The sequence below is a fragment of the Nannospalax galili genome, unplaced genomic scaffold (assembly GCF_000622305.1).
Source record: "Nannospalax galili isolate Female #2095 unplaced genomic scaffold, S.galili_v1.0 scaffold340, whole genome shotgun sequence".
Lineage (NCBI taxonomy): Eukaryota > Metazoa > Chordata > Mammalia > Rodentia > Spalacidae > Nannospalax > Nannospalax galili.
In genome coordinates this window covers 375,837-394,633 of record NW_008347519.1, presented here as the reverse complement: position 1 = coordinate 394,633, position 18,797 = coordinate 375,837, and the positions used below count along the sequence as shown (strand labels likewise).

The following is an 18,797-nucleotide window of genomic DNA, read 5'->3' as shown; positions in this document are numbered from 1 at the left end:
TGTCTTTTTGAGACAGGGTCTCCCTGTAGTCCCAGCTGACCTGAACTCACTATGTAGACCAGGCTGGCCTGGAACTCACAAATATCTGCCTGCCTCTGCCTCCCAAGTGCTGGGACCAAAGGCGTGCACCACCATGCCCGGCCCTCTTTCTTTTTTTTAATTGAGATTTTTGCTACTCTAACATTCCCCCCTCTAAAGGAAAGTAACCTTAAAATCTTTTAGATAAGAGCTCCCAAATACTTTGACATTTTGGGCCTTTGGAACAGAGTATGTTACTAAGAGGCCAGAGGACATTTTGATTTTTAGCCAAGAAGCTGGCTACTTTTCTTTGGGGTCTTTTTACCCCTAACTGCCTAGCCAACTCCTACCTCCTATTCTTATCACACCATCCCTGAACAGGGCTAGGCAATTGGGGTTCCCCTTCAGTGGGTCTATTTAAAAGACTCCCAGATTGTATAACTCTTAACTGTAGGGAGAAAAGCAAGTCCTTGACTGGTGACTAGGAGATGTGAAGGAGAAGTAAAGGCAACAGTAGTTAGCATTACAAGTTCTAGACAGGGAACCAGAAAAAAGTCAAAACAGGGCAAATTTCAAAATTTCATATCAGAGTCCATTGGAATTTCTTGACAAAAGCTTCCAAAAGCATCCCTCCAATGGGTTCCTCCTCATTTTCCTTTTGTCTGTCAAAGCTGGACTTGAGAGTGATGGATTCAGGATTTGTTTTCAGGCACTTTGATAGCTGTTGGAATGGCTAGAATCAGTGTTAGTTCCCTCTCAAAGGCTTCTAGATAGGGGGAGAAAACAAATTTAGCCATCGTTTTAGAACAATAGTAGGTTATCTCCCTTAGCTACAGGTGGGCACTTCAGTATTGCAGACCAAGATTTGAAGTTTTACATCTGAGCAGCACTTTGTGATTAGAAACAAAATCATCAATGAGAAATAATTGTCTAAATATCATTGTATATGGACTCAAGTCTAATGTCTGGGAAGTGTAATACCTTGCACTCTTAAGGAAATACACTGGTCACTTTACTCTTTGGTTATACTTTCCTTTTGGGTGCTTAAGACCATATAGTTGGCCCAAATAAACCAATTTATTTTTACTCTTAAGGTTGTTTGATGATCTGTTCCTCAAGGGTCACTTAGGCTTGGGAAGAGCCCCTGGCTCCTTTCTTTTACCAGTTCTGCCTAGGTGAAAATCAAAGGTCCTACTTGACCATGGCTGGCTTCACTTGGAAGCATGGAGGAACTGTTCCCCCTGTGTTGACCCTCCTCTTTGTAGACTGGACACTGGTTCAAGTCCATCTTGTGGGGTCTCCACGGCCTCCCTGAACAAGAGGACAGGTGACTCACCACAGTTACAGGAAGCAACCTAAGAGTCCCTCAACAGACTACTTGGAGGGAAAGGGGCAAAAACTGTCCTTTAAGTCCCTCTGACCAGATTATTTATAGGCCTCAAAGTATGGCTGTTAAAACATCCAAGGTTAGTTTCACCAGTCTGGTACTTTTAATTACCATGTGCTATGTAGATAAAGCTTGGGAGAAAACCAAATGGTCTCAGCTAAACCTTGACTAGATGTATATTTTGTTCCTTAAACTAGTTGACTAAACTATGACCTTAGAAATTTTAAGATTATGTGTATATTATTTTTGTCTCATCTTTTATATATCATAACAAACTTATACAGACCTTCATCACTTGCTTAGGCTTTCTCATTTTTTTTCTATTTTGGAAAATATCTCCATTCCCATAGCCTTTTAACAGTAACAAGTTTTCCATCTGTTGTGAGAATTCTTTTCCTGGGGATACTAAGCAATGTTTATCCCCTTCTAAGGTTGTAGTGTCAAAACAATCTTTGATTAAAGTTTTCCTAGAGAACCAATGAATTTACTGAGTTTACTTACAGAGCCAGCTGAGGGCTTACTAAGGTGTATGAGTGACCTGAGGGTATACACACTGGAAAGCCTTTACTCAGCATGGATCAAGCCTTCTCTTCCTAGCCTTCCCCAGATTATATACTTTAGTCCTCCCCAAATCCAGGAGGACTATGTGCTTATCACCATCCCCCCTCCCCCAGCTGAGGCCCAAACCCAGGGCCTTGCACTTGCTAGGCAAGGGCTCTACCACTGAGCTAAATCCCAACCCCTAGCACCATCACCCTTGGAGGTCGAGGGCATAGGATCCCCTGTAACTGGAGTTTCAGTTATTAGCTGCCATGTGAGTGCTCGGGCTCAAATCCTGGTCTTCTACAAGAGTAACCAATGCTCTTAACCACTGACCCATCTCTTGAGCCCCTTACCTCCAATACTGTAACCTTCTCCTTGGCTAGCTGGTGCCTTTAGACTTAGAATTATCCTCTGCTTCAACCAGAGGAAAATCAGCTAAAGAAAATCAATGGGTACAAGTAAGTGCTCAATAATACTTGTTGAATGGGTGAATTAATGAATTTACTCATGGGGCTATGAATAAAATTTTCAGATTTCCCAGGCCAACTCTTCTGCAACTTCGTGGTGGAACACGGAACACCTCTGTAATACCAGCACTTGGGAGGATAACGCAGGGGGATTCAAAGTTTGAAGCCAGCTTAGGTTACAAAAAATTGCAAAATGCACCGGGCGTGATGACATAGGCCTTTAATCCCAGCACTTGGAGGCAGAAGCAGGGGATTAGCTCAGGCCAGCCTGGTCTACGTAGTGAATTCCAGTCCAGCTGGGGCTACAGGGAGACCCTGTCTCAAAAAAAAAACACACAAAAACACCCCAAAACCGAAAGCAAACAAATATCAAAGCCAAACAAAACACCTCGGCCTTAGTCTGGGACCAGTGGTTACTCATTAGAAACTGAACAAAACCAGAAGGCGAAGACCCAGTGGGGTCCCCGCACAAGATGCGGGACGTAGGGAAACCGCCGTCCGCAGCAGCGACACCGCCAGGTGAGCCCAACCACCGCGCCGCGCAGGGGGCGGAGCCACCTCCCTCCGCCCGGCCCCTCCCGCCTGCGCATCCCGGCCTCCGGTCACATGACGGCTGCGCAGGTGTGCAGCGCTTCCGGGTCGGGCTCCAGAATCGCGGACGGTCCCGCTTCCACTCGATCGGGTGTGCGGGGGACTATGGCATCCTCTTCGGTCCCGCCGGCCACCGCACCCGCGTCCACTGGGGGCCCCGGCCCAGGCTTCGGCTTCGCCTCCAAAACCAAGAAGAAGCATTTCGTGCAGCAGAAGGTGAAGGTGTTCCGGGCTGCCGACCCGCTGGTAGGCGTGTTCCTGTGGGGCGTATCCCACTCGGTAAGCAGGGGCTGCGCGGTTCGCAGTCCTCCGAAGCTGCAGGCTTCAAGCTCCGGCATCCCTTCCATCCCCCACGCTTGGGTCCCTGCTCCTTAGCCCCCAGGTGACCCTCAGGGTGACTGTCCGCTGCCCTGCTGGAGTGCCACCTTCTCTGCCAGTCCAGCTCCGTGCTCCTTCACTGCTTCCAGCCGGGTTCAGCCTCAGCCCCAGGCTAGGGAGTCTGGCTGGAATCTGGCTCCAGCCTGAGGGACATTAAGGGGAGTGGCTTCTCCGGGTTGTTGCTGTGGTCTGGGTGAGAGAATGCGTGAAGCGCGTTGTGGATGGAGGAGGTAATTCACTTTCCTCTTCTTCTTGCTTTCTAGCCCCAGACCTTGACTTTGCGGCCTTGGGTTTGTCTGGGGAAGCTCCAGGCTTCCAGTCCTGCTTGCCCCCTTTCAGAAAAGCTACTCAATGCTGAGTCTATTCACAACGGACTTAATGCATTCATGCCTTTGGTTTTAACTGCATCCCCAGTGTTGGCTGCAGTGATGGTATTTGGTGTAAGCGACCAAGGAGGAGACTGAGGAGCTGTGCTCCCAGGAACGCTATATTGGTGAACTTTACAAGTGCTCCAGTGAGCCCAGTTAACCTCCTTTCCTGAGGCTATCATGGCAGAGGAGCCACAACAGATGGAAATGTAGTGGTTGCCCTCCTTCCTCAGATGGGGAGTAGGAGGGATGCAGAGATCTTGGGTTTGGCAGGGACTATTTTAGTTAGCAACTTCTTTGAGCCATTGTAGTCATGGCATGGTTGTGGAGGTGCAAGGGGGTGAGGAGGAATGTCACATTCTTAATTTGTAGCTTAGACTATCGCTGATGGTCAGTTGGCTCTTTCTGCAGCTCTCTTGAGTGGTAATGTCTTCTTAGTCCAAGACATTTGGTTTGAGCAAGACTGGGGCTGCCTCAGGATATGTACCTTCCGGGTGACTTACATATCCCTGGGGAAAGCTTGCTGGGTTTTCCTCTGGTAAGGATTGGCGGGATTAATTGTAAGACCTACCTCAGACTCTTTAGGTAAAATACTTGAGCTCCAACACTCCACTCTCCCGCCAGCACGCATTTACTTCCAGTGTGTGCAGTGGAGAAATTCCTTGAACATATGCCTTAGTGATGATTCAGCCTGCTTAGCAGGTGGTGAGGAGGGGGCAGGAAGAGCTACAGCTGAATTTTAGGCTGGGACTCTCAAGTGGCTTCTTTTTTTTTCCTGGAGAAATATGTTCTGTTCTCCTTTCTACTGAGAACAGGAATCGCATGCACTGCGGTATGTGCAATGTAGGTTAGACTGCAATCTGTAACCTTTGTCAGATGATTGAGTAAGAACAGATGAGGCATTCATTTATCGGTTAAACATTTCGGACCACTGTGTGCCAGACATTATGCTAGCTAAGCATCTGAAAGGTGATGATTAGAATGGGCCCTTGCCCTTCAAGACCTCAAAGCTGGGGTTGGGGGAGAGACAATGTAACCTGCGGATTAGACTTGGTGGCAGATGCACTAACACCGGCAGGTAACCAGAGCTGTTGCAATATGGACAAAGCAAATCTTGATGCCCAGGAGCCTCCTTTCTACCATGAATTAGTGGGCCACAGGTCGGAGGGCTGAGAAGAGCATGTGATGCTCGCTTCCTTTGTGCTGTGGTCTGACTTGACTTTAGGGAACAGACACCTAATGTCTATCCTGTGATAGTGTTCATTTCCTCTGAGATCAGCTGTTCTTCCTTGACTTTACACCTAGGCAGGTAGGCACCTACTGCAGAGAACTGGGTCAGAGTGATCTGGAAAGGCTGTCCTCCTTGTAAGGAGATGCTCTTGGAGTATATGGACATTTCATTCTGCTGCTCTTGAGCCCCTCAAATGAGCTTTAAAACGCCTTTTCTTTCCCCCAGTAAAGCATGTAACTGTCTTGAAGATTTTCTTGCTTTTTTTTTTTCTTCTTCTAGAATTTCTCACAGTTTTAAAAATAGTCCTGAGTTGCTTACAGGATTTGCCTAATATGAAGCGGCTGTTGTGAGCATGAAGTTTCAGGGGGTGGGGTGTGAGGAGCTCGGTGAGAGTTGCTGGCGGCAGTTCTTGGGCAGCAGACGGACTAGGTACTTCTCTCGCTTCTTGTGTATGTATGCACAGCCAGGGTTTTAAAGGAACGAAGCTTGTCATTCCTGACTCTTGCCTAAACATAGTGTATAAGTAGCTCTCCAGCCCCACTCATTGTCTCCCTCTTTACATTTTGGCTCATCAGATCAATGAGCTCAGCCAGGTACCTCCTCCAGTGATGCTGCTGCCAGATGACTTTAAGGCTAGCTCCAAGATCAAGGTCAACAATCACCTTTTCCATAGGTAAGTGATCCTTGCCACTTTGGGAATCTAGAACAAGAACAGCAAGAGGGCAGTGAGATGGCTCAGCAGTTACAGGAGCTTACTGCCGAGCCTGACAACAAGAGTTCGATCCCTGGAACCCATATGGATGAAGAGAACTGACTCCTGCAAGATGTCCTCTGGCCCCCGTAAAAAGCATTCCGGCACACACGTGCCCACATACATACACACAAAAAATGTGAAAAAAGAAAGAACAATAAATAGTTTTAAAACATCAAATAAAGGCTGGGCTTTAGTCCCAGCATTTGGGAGGCAAAGGCAGGCGGATCTCTGTGAGTTTGAGGCCAGCCTGGTCAACATAGTGAGTTCCAGGCCAGCTGGAGCTACAAAGGGAGACCCTGTCTCAAAAAGATAAAAAAAAAAAAAAAAAACAACCAAAAAAAATAAAATAAGAGAAAATTTAAAAAAAAAAAAAAAAAAAAAAAAAAAAAAAACAACCACAAAACATCAAATAAGTGAAGATTTTAGATATAGGAGTCAATTTATAAGTTGTATGGTCTAACATCCTTTCTAATACATAGATTCAGTTTTTTTGTTTTGTTTTGTTTTTGGTCTTTTAGAGATAGGGTCTTCCTGTAGCCCCAGCTGTCTTGGAACTCACTGTGTAGACCAGGCTGGCCTTGAACTCACAGAGATCCATCCGCCTGCCTCCTGCCTCCCAAGTGCTGGACTACAGGTGTGCACCACCACGCCCGGCATAGATTCAGTTTTATGCAAAGAAACTGTTTAAATATTTCCAGAGTTACCTGTACTCATATGTGCACCACACAACACACACGTGTGTGCAATAATGTTAGCTTGCATCTAGTCTGAATATTTAATTGAGTAAATGCATTCAGGTGCCATTGTGATTAGTTTCTGGTAGGGATTCCCTGAAAGAAATAATTGAAGACCAGGCTTGGTGGCACACACCTTTAATTCCAGCACTGGGAGGCAGAGGCAGGTGGGTCTCTGTGAATCCGAAGCCAGCTTGTTCTACAAAGGGAGTTCTAGACCAACTAGTACTGCATAGTGTGACTCTCTCTCAGAAAAGGGTGTGTGTATGGATTGGGGGAGGGGGGCTGGAGAGATGGCCCCGAGGTTAAGAGCACTTGCTCTTACAAACGACTCATGTTTGAGTCCCAGTGCCTATATGGAGGTTCTGTCACCCTCTTCTGGCCTCTGTGGACACTGCATACACACCACAAACATATATACAGGCAAAAATTCAGGCATAAAATTGAAATAAGTAAATATTTTTTTTAAAAATATGATTAAGGGATTGGAGAGATGGCTCAGTGGTTAAGAACTGGCTATTACAGGAGACCCAGGTTTGAATCCTAGCACCCAGGTTTGAATCCTAGCACCCACATGGCACCTAACAACTGTCTGTAACTCTAGTTCCAGGGGATCCCATACCTTCTTCTGTTCTCCACAGGCATCACACAACATGGGTACACTTACATACATGCAGGCAATACACACACATAAAATAATAAGTAAAATATTAAAAAATTATATGATTGAGGCATCTGATGCTCCTCTAGTATAAGAAAATGCCATTCAAAATATCAACCAATATTACCAATTTTAGGATATGTCTGCTGGGGTTGATTTAGGAAATGGTGTTTGTATGCACAATAAATCCTTGTTCTACTTTATACCACTTGCCAACTATGTAACTTAGGTAGGTCACTAGGTCACCCTGAGACAGTCTCCCTTTCTGTATAATGGGAGCAGAGTATTTCATGGGACTGGGCATGGTGGCATATACCTTTAATCCCAGAACTCTGAAGGCAGAGGCAGGCAGATCTCTTTGAATTTGAGTCTAGCCTGGTCTATATAGTGTGTTCCAGGCCAGCCAAGTACTATGTAGTAAGGTCCTGAAAAAAACTAAAAAAAGTACTTGGTGGGACCAGGTGTGGTAGCTCTGTCCTGTAATCCCAGCACTTGAGAAAATGAGGAAGGAAGATCATGAGTTCAAGGCTAGTCTTAACTACCTAACAAGTTCAAGGCCAGCCCTGGACTCTATAAGACCCTGTGTCAAAAAACTAAGACAACAACAAAATAGGGGCTGGGGAGATGACTCAGTAGGTAACAACAAGGATTTGAGACCTGAGTTTGAAACCCCAGAACTCATAAAAACTCTGGGCATGGTTGCATGTGTCTGTAACCCAGTATTAAGGGGGTAGGAGCAGAGACAAGTGGATCTTAGGAACTTGCTGGTCAGTGAGCCTACTCAAAAAGATGAGCTTCCAGTTCAGTAAGAGACCCTGTCTCAAGGCAGTAAGACATAGCAGAAGAAGGCGCTGGACAACCTCCTCTGGCTTCCACATGCGGGTACTCGGGTGCACATACTATACAAACACATAACGTGTACATACACACGTGTCCCCTACCCCTCCAAGGGCAAAAAAAATTTAAAGTACTTTACAGGGTTTTGAGAAAATCAAATTAAGTCATAGTATAAAGATGTTTTTTGAACTGTCAAACTTCATATAAATACAAAGCGATGCTGTTACTTTGTTTTCTTACCTTGAAAACTCTGTGTATTTCAGAGAAAATCTGCCAAGTCATTTCAAGTTCAAAGAGTATTGTCCCCAGGTCTTCAGGAACCTTCGGGATCGGTTTGGCATTGATGATCAGGATTACTTGGTGAGAGTCTGTTGTGGACTAAGGGTCATCCCTGGCAACCTGAGTCTTTGAAGCTGTCCTTTGGAGAAATGAAAGCTTCAGTAAATACTACTATGTATCTTTGTGGTCTTGGGCATCTTCAAAACTGTAGTGAAAGCTAATGAAACTTAAGAAGCTGTCTTGAGGGGGAACATGTAGATACATTAAAAATGTTACATTTAGGGGGCTGGAGAGTTGGCTCAGCTGTTAAGAGCACTGACTGCTCTTGCAGAGGACCAGGGTTTGATTCCCAGCACCCACATAGTGGCTATGAACCATCCTTAACTCTAGTTCCAGGGGATCTAATGCCCTCTTCTGGCCTCTAGGGGCATTGCATGCATGTGGTGCACTTACATAAATGCAGGCAAAATATTCATACACCTAAAAAACATACAAATAAATAAAAGATTATGTTTTTTTTGGTCTTTTTGAGACAGGGTCTCCCTGTAGCCCCAGCTGTCCTGGAGCTCAGTATGTAGACCAGGCTGGCCTTGAACTCACAGAGATCCGCCTGCCTCTGCTGGGATTAAAGGCGTGCGCCACCACGCCCGGCTTAAAATATTTTTAAAAAAATGTTACATTTAGTTTCATCCAGTCCATATGTGGGCACCAAATTAGGAACCTCTGATGAGTCTTACTCCAGGATTTATTGCATTTCATTTATTTTGTGTGGGGATAGGAGGGGGGGCTGTGCATGTGTAGAAGTCAGAGGATAATTTGTGAGAATCAATTCTCTCTTTCCACCATGTAGATCCCAGGGATTAAACTCAGGTTGTCAGGCTTGGTAGCAGGCACCTTAGCTCACTGAGCCATCTCCTCCAGGCTTTCATCCACTTTCAGAAGTGTATGTTTGGTCATTAGCCTTGTATCTTTGTAAGTTGGGGAGGAAACGATTTTCTAGCCTGTTCTTTGTCTCCAGGTGTCTCTGACCCGAAGCCCCCCAAGTGAAAGTGAAGGCAGCGATGGTCGCTTCCTCATCTCCTATGATCGAACTCTAGTCATCAAAGAAGTATCCAGCGAGGACATTGCTGACATGCATAGCAACCTGTCCAACTACCACCAGGTCAGGCCTCCCTTCAGCCCTCTTCTTTTCTCCTACCCACACATAGCTCAGCTGCTGAGCACACACAGAGATTTCCTACTCCTTATGCTCCCTACAAGCTGTGTGTCTCCACCAGAAGCACTGAATATCATGTTTTTAAAAAAAAAAAAAAAAAAAAAATTATTTAGCTAGGCATGGTGGCTCATGCCTTTAATCCCAGCACTTGAGGTAGAGTCAAGTGAATCTCTATGAGAGTGAGGCCAGCCTGGTCTACATAGTGAATTCCAGACCAGCTGGGGCTACAGAGAGACTGTGTCTCAAAAAGACAAAAAAAAAAAAAATTTTCTTTTTTCTTTCTGGAGCTGAGGACCAAACCCAGGGTCTTGTGCTTACTAGGCCCCCAAAAATGTATTTTTGTTTTATGTGTATAAGTGCTTTGCCTGCATGCATATAAGTGCACCACATGCATACAGTGCCCATAGAGACAAGAAGAGGGCATCAGATCCCCTGAGACTGGAGTTACAGAGGATTGTTAGCCACTATATGGTGTTGGGAACGAAATGTGGGTCTGTAAGAGCGGTCAGTGCTCTTAGCCACTGAGCCATCTCTCTAGCCCTTTAATATCATGTTTTTGAAAACTAAGACTTTCAGAATAAACAAAAAAGGCCTTTGTATATACATACTTTTTGATTTAACAGAATAATTTGATGTGTTCCTTCCCATTTGGCACTTAAAATCTAAAACCACTGTGGGTGGATACATAAAGGACGTGCATCACAAAATTTAAGCTATAAACTAAATTAGATTTAGGTAAAATACTACACTGGATAGCCTATGAGGAATAAATGCAGTTTGGGGAAAAAATCAGGATAAACACACAATTGGAATATGTTGGGAGAATCTGTAGTCACTCCAGCCCTGAGTGGGTATTAAGGAAACTATTCTGGCTGGTCACATTAACTTGGAATGTAGTGTTTATGAAATGTTTTAGTGATAAAAATATACTTCCTGAACATTTTTAAACTATAGAAAAGTCTTAACCAAAATCAATGGACAAGGAATAAATAAAAGATTCTAAAAAGAATCTTGGTTTATTTAACAAATACTGAACGCCTTTTATCAGTGGACCCTCTGTTAGACAGTGGAGAGATAGATGAATGAAACAGTCATAGCCCTTAAGGATCTCTTGGTGTAATGGCAGAGATAGTAAACCAAAATTAGCACACTGCAAGGTGTGTGTGAAATATCAGAGATATGTCTAGCGTGTTCTGGGTGTAGAGATGATTATCCCAACTCAACTGGGCAAGAAGGAGCACTGAGAGGCTTAAAGAGTTTTCTAGAGTAGGTGTAATAGGGGTTGATCTCTCTCCTGTGTGAGGGGTGCTGGGTATTGCAGTTCTTACATACTAAATACAGGTTTTAACACTGAACAGCAGCCTCCATGCAGAAGTAGATTAAAAAAAAAATAGGAGTGTTTGTGTGTACATATGTAAGCATACCATTGTGTGTGCAATGCCCTCAGAGGCCAGAAGAGGGCATCAGATCCCCTAGATATGGGTGGCTGTTAGCTGCCATGAGGGTACTGGGAACTGAACTCTGGTCCTCTGAAAGAACAGGAAGTACTCTTTTTTTAAAATATTATTTTATTTTATGTGTACGAGTGTATTGCCTGCATGTATGTGAGTGCACCCGTGTCATGCAGTGCTGCGGAGGTCAGAAGAGGGCTTCAGATTCCCCTGGAACCGGAGTCAAGGACGGTTTGTAGCCGTCATGTGGGTGCTGGGAATGGAACCTAGGTTCTCTGCAAGAGCAGTCAGTGCTCTTAACTGTTGAGCCATTTCTTCAGCCCAGAAATTGATTTTTTTTTTTTCATTTTTGTCTTTTTTGAGACAGAGTTTCCATGTAGCCCCAGCTGTCCTGGAATTCACTATGTAGACCAGGCTGGCCTCAAACTCACAAAGATCTGCCTGCCTCTGCCTCCCAAGTGCTGGGATTAAAGGCGTGTGCTACCACGCCTGGCCAGAAGTTGATTTTTTTAATGTAAATATTAAATTCTATGACAGGCACTGTCTTTATTGGGGGGGGGGGTCTTTTTGAAGCAGGATCTCCCTGTAGCCCCAGCTGTCCTGAAACTCACTATGTAGACCAGGCTGACCCTGTCTCAAAAGAACAACAACAACAAAAAATTCTTTTCAAGCTGGGTTTGTGTTGTGGTGCACACCTTTAATCCCAGCACTTGGGAGGCAGAGGCAGGTGGAGCTCTGTGAGTTCAAGGCCAGCCTGGCCCAGGGTAGCTGGGGCTATAGGGAGACCCTGTCTCAAAAAGACAGAAAAAACAAAAGTAATTAATAAGCCAATTCCCGTCACTCATTCATTGAAATCAGATTTCAACCCTCATTACTCCTCTGAAATCTCCAATTTCTCAGTTGTCAAATTCAATGGGTATTGAAGTCACTGTCTTCTTTCAACTGTGAGCACTTGATCCTCTGACCATTCCCTCCTTCAAATGCTCTTCCCTCAGCCACCGTATACCACTCTTGATTTTCCTCCTCCTGTCCCTCAAACCCTTTATGGAATGTACTAGGGCATTAATAGTCAAAAGGCCCATTTTTGCTTAGTCTCCCTTCTGGGTACTTCACTAACTTACCAAGTTTTTCTTAAAAAAGATTTATTTTCTTTCAGTTAATGTGTGTCTGTATGTACTTGCTTGTGTGTGGATACCTTTGGAGGTCAGAAGAGAGCATTGGATCCCCTGGAGCTGGAGTTACAGGTGGCTGCGAGGCACTGTGTGGGTGCTGGGAACTGAATTCCAGTCCTTTGTAAGAGCAGTACACGCTCAGTAACTGCTGAGCCATCTCTTCAGCCTCAAAGTTTTTTCTTCAAGCGTCTCATTTCTCTTCATATAATTCCTTTTTGTGTTTTTAAAGATTGTATTTTTATTTTATATGTATGAATGTTTCAACTACATGTATATATGTACAGTACATGCATGCCTGGTGCCTGTGGAGGCCAGAAAAGGGCATCAGATTCCCTGGAACTGGACTTACAGATGGTGTGAGATACCATGTGGGTGCTGGAAGAGAACCCAGGTCCTCTGGAAGGGCAAGTGCTCTTAACAGCTGAGCCGCCTTTCCAGCCCTCATATACCACCTTTCAATAATCTTCCCTATCCTCATGGTGATTTTGAGTAGTAATGAGTAATTTTTAAAAATATTTTATTTTATGTGTATTTTATTTTATTTTATTTTATGAGTGTATTGCCTGCATGTATGTGAGTGCACCCATGTGATGCAATGCCTCAGAGGTCAGAAGAGGGCTTCGGATTCCCCTGGGACTAGAGTTAAGGATGGTTCATAGCTGCCTTGTGGGTGCTGGGAATTGAACCCAGGTCCTCTGCAAGAGCAGTCAGTGCTCTTAACCACTTAGCCATCTCTCATATGTCAACCAGGCTCACCTTGAACTCCAGAGATCCACCTGTCTCTGTCTCCCAAGAGCTGAGACTAAAGGTGTGCACCACCACGCCTGGCTATTAATTGCTTTTTTTAAAGATTATCATTAAAGAAAACTAGGCAGAGAGAAGAGAGAAAAGGTTGTTTTTTGGTTTGGTTTTAGTTGTTTTTGTTGGTTCCATTTTGTTTTGTTTGAGACAGGGTAGCCTCAGCTGACCGGGAACTCGCAATGTAGACCAGGCTGGCCTTGACTGCTGGCCTTGATTTCACAGAGATCCATCTGCCTCTGTTTTTTTGTTTGTTTTTTTTGTTTGTTTTTTTTTTTTTTCTTTTTGAGACAGGGTCTCACTGTGTAGCCCTGGCTGTCCTGGAACTCCCTATGTAGACCAGGCTGGCCTCAAACTCACAGACATACTTTTTTTTAGGGCAGAATCTCATGTAGTCTCATATAGGGTAGCTTTGAATTTGCTGTACAGCTAAGGATTACTCTGAACCCCTGATCCTCTGGCTGCTGCCTCTTGGATGCTGGTATTGCAGGTCTAGGCCATCACACAAACACTCTACCAACTGAGCTACATCCCCAATCCAAGAACTGTTTTTTATTTTAGTTATGGGATCAAACTGGGGGCTTGGTACATGCCAGGTGAGTACTTTGCCACTCAGCTGTACTTCCAGTTCTAAGAGAGGACTTTTTTTTTTTTTTTTTTTTTTAGACAAGGTCTAAGGATAGCCTTGAACTCATGACCCTCCTGCTCCAGCCTTCCAAACAGTGGGATTACAGGCATGTACCACCATACCCAGTTGAGGAATTCACACCATGAGCTGGGAATGTAGTTCAGCTGGTAAAGTGCTTCCCTAGCATGCATGAAACCCAGTGCCATATAAGCCAGGTATAGTGGCAGATGCCCATAATCCCAGCATGCAGGAAGTGGAGGCAGGAAGATCAGAAGTTCAAAGTCATACTCAGTTACAGAGTGAGTTTGAGGACAGCCTAGTCTACATGAGACCCTGTCTCAAAAACAATCCAAATTGCAAGCCAGATTCCCAAAATAACCAGCAGTTGGGAGGTGGAGTGAGAAGGATCCCATGTTCAAGGTCATTTTTCTTTGAGGCCAGCCTGAGCTACATTTGACCATGCCTCGAAAAAACAAAAGAGTCATGTGTGGTGGCACCTGCAGTATTTGGGAAGCAGAGGCAGGCAGATGTCAGTGAGTTTGAGGTTAGCCAGGACTACACATAGAGACACTGTCTCAAAAACACAAAACCAAAAACTCCACAAAACAAAAACCAAAAATGAGCTGTAGGGATGGCTCAGCAGTTAAGAATGCTTCCTGCCCTTCCAGAGGACCTGAATTGTGGCTCACTGGCTATAACTCCAGCTCTTGTGCATCCGATGCCCTCTTACCTCCTAAAGCATTCACATAGGCACATACACGTAAGTACAAAGTTTTAAATATATATAAATATTTTAAAAATCAGAATCTAAATTGACTGTAGGCCTCTTTGTAGACATTTATAGTACAGGAATCTGGCCCACCAAGAAATAATTGGTCTAGTTAAAATAATTTCATTGAAACACAGAGTTTAATCCTGATTCTGTGAGACATAGAGAGAGCCTAAAATAAGGATAACACCTATCTTCCTAAAACAAAATGATAAAGGAGCTGAGTGTGGTGGCGCATGCCTTTAATCCCAGTACTCAGGAGGCAGAGGCAAGTGGATTTCTTGAGTTTGAGGCCAGCCTGGTCTACATAGAGAATTCTAGGTCAGCTGGGGCTATAGGGAGACCCTGTCTCAAAAAGAAAAAGAAAAGAAAAATGATAAAGGTAGACAGGCACAGTGGCTCATCCCTGTAATCTTAGCACTTGAGAAGTAGAAACAGGCAGATCAGGAATTCAAGATCATTCTTTACATACTGAGTTCAAGAACAGCCTGAGCTATGTGAGCCTCAAAAAATAAAGGAAAGATAAAAGTGAAATGAGAGAAAATACTTTAAAATTAAGAGATAAAACTGCAAGTATGGAAATCAAGAAGTAGGGTTTTAGGAGCTGAAGGTGGCTGGGGCGTTTTAGGAAGCTGTCACCTTTTGTGATATTGTGGCCTTTCTACTTGAGGTTTTCTCCCAACTCTGGAATGACAGTGCTTGGATTCCCATCCCTGGGCGCTGTGTGCATCTTCGACTCAGCCTTTCCTTGTTCCTTCCTCTCAATTCCTACTTCAGTACATAGTGAAGTGCCACGGCAACACGCTTCTGCCCCAGTTCCTGGGCATGTACCGAGTCAGCGTGGAAAATGAAGACAGTTACATGCTTGTGATGCGCAACATGTTTAGCCACCGTCTTCCTGTGCACAGGAAGTATGACCTCAAGGTAAGAATAGGATAGCTTGGGCTGAAGGAGAGGCCTGAGAATGGGAGGTGGCCTGGGAGGGCACTGGATGACTGTTGTTAAAGGAAGGCTCTAAATTTGTGCACTCATCGGAGAAACTGGGTTCTGGCTGTTCTTTGTAGCCATTTCTTCTGACTTGGTTCTTGGGTCTCTCCACAGGGCTCCCTGGTGTCCCGGGAAGCTAGCGATAAGGAAAAGGTACTACTTGTTTTAGGTGGTAGTGTGAGGGGTGGGGTGGATGAAAGGAATCTTCTTAGGATGAAGAAGTGGTTCTCTGTAGTAGATAGAGAGTGCCCGCTCCTTATTTTTATCTTAAACCATTGAAAAGAGATAGTAAGCTGCTGCTGATCTGGGAATGGCTTGGGAGAAGCAGTGGGTACAGCTGTTTTGTTATTAGCATAGGCTATTCAATGTGGAAGGTTTGGGGTTAGGTGGGAACACCAGGCCCCTACCTATCTTGTATTCAAGTAGCTATTTTTGCTGAAGAAAAGTCAGAGTAGAGGGCATTGACTGTAGTCCATAAGCAGAAGCAGTAGGTGGGGCAGGGTGTGGATTACAGCTGAGAAACTGAATCTGAGCATCAGAATGGAGCCAGGGCACAGAGCAGCTGTGAGACTGCTCGCTCCTCAAAGGCACTGTGGTATTGAGGGACCCCTGGATGGAGGCAGGGTTCTCCAAGACTTTGAGAAAGAGGTGTATTCCCAAGACATCCTTTCCCCTATTCTAGGTTAAAGAATTGCCTACTCTTAAGGATATGGACTTCCTCAACAAGAACCAGAAAGTATATATTGGTGAAGAAGAGAAGAAAGTATTTCTGGAGAAGCTGAAAAGAGATGTGGAGGTGATAATTGGGGTGGTTGGAGATGCTTTGTTTCTTTAAAAAAAAAAATTTGCCTTTTTTTTTTTTTAAGTTGTCTTCCATTCACTGTATAAGTGAGCTCCTTCCCTTTACTTTTTGGCTCCTCTGAATGTAGGAGAGATGGGGATAAAACAGGAAAAAGCCCTAGGCCAGTAGGCAAGATTGGGGGGAGGGGGCGCTGGTGGGGGTCTGCTGGAAATTAGTCAGAGGGTGCCCTTACATTCCAGAACTTGGACACTAAAGGGTGGTAAAGTCCTATACCTTTCCCTAGTAGGGCCCCAGAAATTCAACAGTGGAGGAGTATGGGTGGTGCCTGGAGTGGTGTGGAGATCTGAGGTTTCTGATTTGTCAGTGGGTCTCAGTTTCTAGTGCAGCTGAAGATCATGGACTACAGCCTTCTGCTGGGCATCCACGACATCATCCGGGGCTCTGAACCAGAGGAAGAGGGGCCTGTGCGGGAGGACGAGTCAGAGTGGGATGGGGACTGTAACCTGACTGGACCTCCTGCTCTGGTGGGCTCCTATGGCACCTCCCCTGAGGGTATTGGAGGCTACATCCATTCTCACCGGCCCCTGGGCCCAGGAGAGTTTGAGTCCTTCATCGATGTCTACGCCATCCGGAGTGCTGAGGGTATGAGAGAACCTGAAAATGTTGAGGGGAATGATGGATATTCTTGGGGGACAGAGACCAGGGTGATGGATGAGAGACTGGTTAGCTTTTCACAAGACTGGTTCCGGGAAAGAATTGGGACTATACCCTTTCTTCATCGTTAGTCTCTCTTCTTAGGGGCCCCCCAAAAGGAGGTGTATTTCATGGGCCTCATTGATATTCTGACACAGTACGATGCCAAGAAGAAAGCAGCTCATGCAGCCAAAACCGTCAAGCATGGGGTGAGAGTTCCCCAAAGCCTTTCCTTTTTTCGCTTGACTGTTCTCTGGGAAGAGAGCCTCTGTGTCAGAGCAGTAGGGTGGCAGAGGGGAGGAAGTAGGTGGGATGAGTGGAGGATGGGGAGTGGGGAAGGTGATACTGCTCCTGACAGACTGTTCTACATTTCCTCACAGGCAGGGGCAGAGATCTCTACTGTCCATCCTGAGCAGTATGCTAAGAGATTCCTGGATTTTATTACCAACATCTTTGCCTGAGAGCCTGCCTGACTCCAAGGTGGCGGGTTCTGAGAGGCTCAAGGGAACTGTGGATATGTAGCCACTAATTCTCTTTTTGCTAAATTCAGGCTGCAGGCTCCTTCCATCCACATAACTTCATCTTGGTGGATAGGCTTTTCCTGGCCCCCAGAAATGCACTGTCTTTCTCCCTTTGCCCATTTTTCTGCCTTCTCTCCCTGCCCCCAGTAAGCCCTCTTGCTTCATTAGAGTGTTATTGTTGACTCTCTCCCAAGTGCCTTGATCTTAGAAAATAACTTGTTTCTGTAAAATAGGAATTGCTGGGGCGGGGGTTGTTTGCCATGCTCAGGACCTGACTGGACAGTGGATGCAGCTCAAGCAACTACTCTGGACGCACTTTGCCTTGTGGAGTGAACTGAATGTCGGGATTTTGCTGATAACTTCATAGAACTCTGTGGCATTCTTCCTTCCTGGGAGGTCCTGGGATTGGAGGGCTTTCAGGATACTGTGGATGTGAGTGCAGGCATTCACACATAAAAAATGGACAATCTGGCATGGAGGTAAAGTGGGGAGTAGTCAGCAGGCTGGTACCTCAGAGGCATGACCTAAAAAGACTTTTGTGACTATGCAGAGAATGAAGAGGGTCTCTGTCAAGCATTCACTACTGTCCATTCTCTTCTTGTACCTGCCCTACTTTCACCCTACGCAGCATGTTTGGATGCAAGACCCCAGAGATGGCCAGAAGTGTTCAAGCCTAGGTGCAGGTGTGTGACCACTGCTGCACTTGTCCAGAACCTTTTGCCTTTGCTGGGGCTGGAACCCTTCAGTGAGGGGAGAGGGCAGTGGGGGCTGGGAGGACAGGTCAGAGTGCAAGGTTCCTTCCCCATGTCTAGGTCTAGCTTTCCCCAAAGTTTCATTTCAGCAGAAGGTACTATCTCTACCGGTAATTTCAAGTAATTTTAATTCCGGTAATTTCAAGAAGATGCAGGTCTTGAGTGTGGGACCTTCTCATTCCCTGAAGTGTGTATTGCCCATCACACTTCCTTCCCCTACCCTTTCTCAAACCCTCCTTCTAGTTGGATTTGTTATTCTGTCCCATCTTATACTGCTAATGTGTCTCCCAGGGGACAGATGGCCGACTTTATCATCTTCACTTTCCACCCCCAGAGAGGAGTCAGAGCCATAACTCAATCACCCGGCCCCCTCCAAAGATAGCTAAGTTGATGCATGATATCCTCAAAATGTAGAGGATCCAGGCATGATGGTTTGTGCCTGCAATCTCAGCACTTAGGAGGCTGAGGCAGGAGAATTAGAGTTCGAGGTCAACCTGAATCAAATAGTTCCAGGATAGCCTGGACTAGAGTGAGACCGTGGTCTCAGAGGCATGGGGGAGCATTGGAGATACAGCTCAGTTGGTAGAGTGCTTACCTGGCATGCTGGGTTTGATCCCCAGGAGTGCATAAACTAGGTGTGGTATACACCTGTAATCCCATTACTTGGGAAGTAGGGGCAAGAGGATCAGAAGCTCAAGGTCATCCTTCCTTGACTGCATAGTTAGTTCAAGGCCAGCCTGGGATGTGTGAGACTGGCTCA

The 18,797-nt window shown here is 45.4% G+C and overlaps 1 protein-coding gene across 1 annotated transcript in view; it reads left to right on the top strand.

Moving 5' to 3' along the window:
- Positions 1-3,014: 3,014 nt before the first annotated feature.
- The window catches only part of Pip4k2c (phosphatidylinositol-5-phosphate 4-kinase type 2 gamma), a gene marked incomplete in the record, with an annotated part of 16,288 nt that continues 505 nt past the window's right edge, over positions 3,015-18,797 (top strand). The window contains 10 exon segments of the mRNA XM_008844062.3: positions 3,015-3,285; positions 5,559-5,656; positions 8,233-8,329; positions 9,267-9,410; positions 15,060-15,206; positions 15,384-15,422; positions 15,952-16,065; positions 16,446-16,713; positions 16,870-16,973; positions 17,145-18,795. Coding sequence (XP_008842284.1) covers positions 3,022-3,285; positions 5,559-5,656; positions 8,233-8,329; positions 9,267-9,410; positions 15,060-15,206; positions 15,384-15,422; positions 15,952-16,065; positions 16,446-16,713; positions 16,870-16,973; positions 17,145-17,225 — 1,356 coding nt within the window.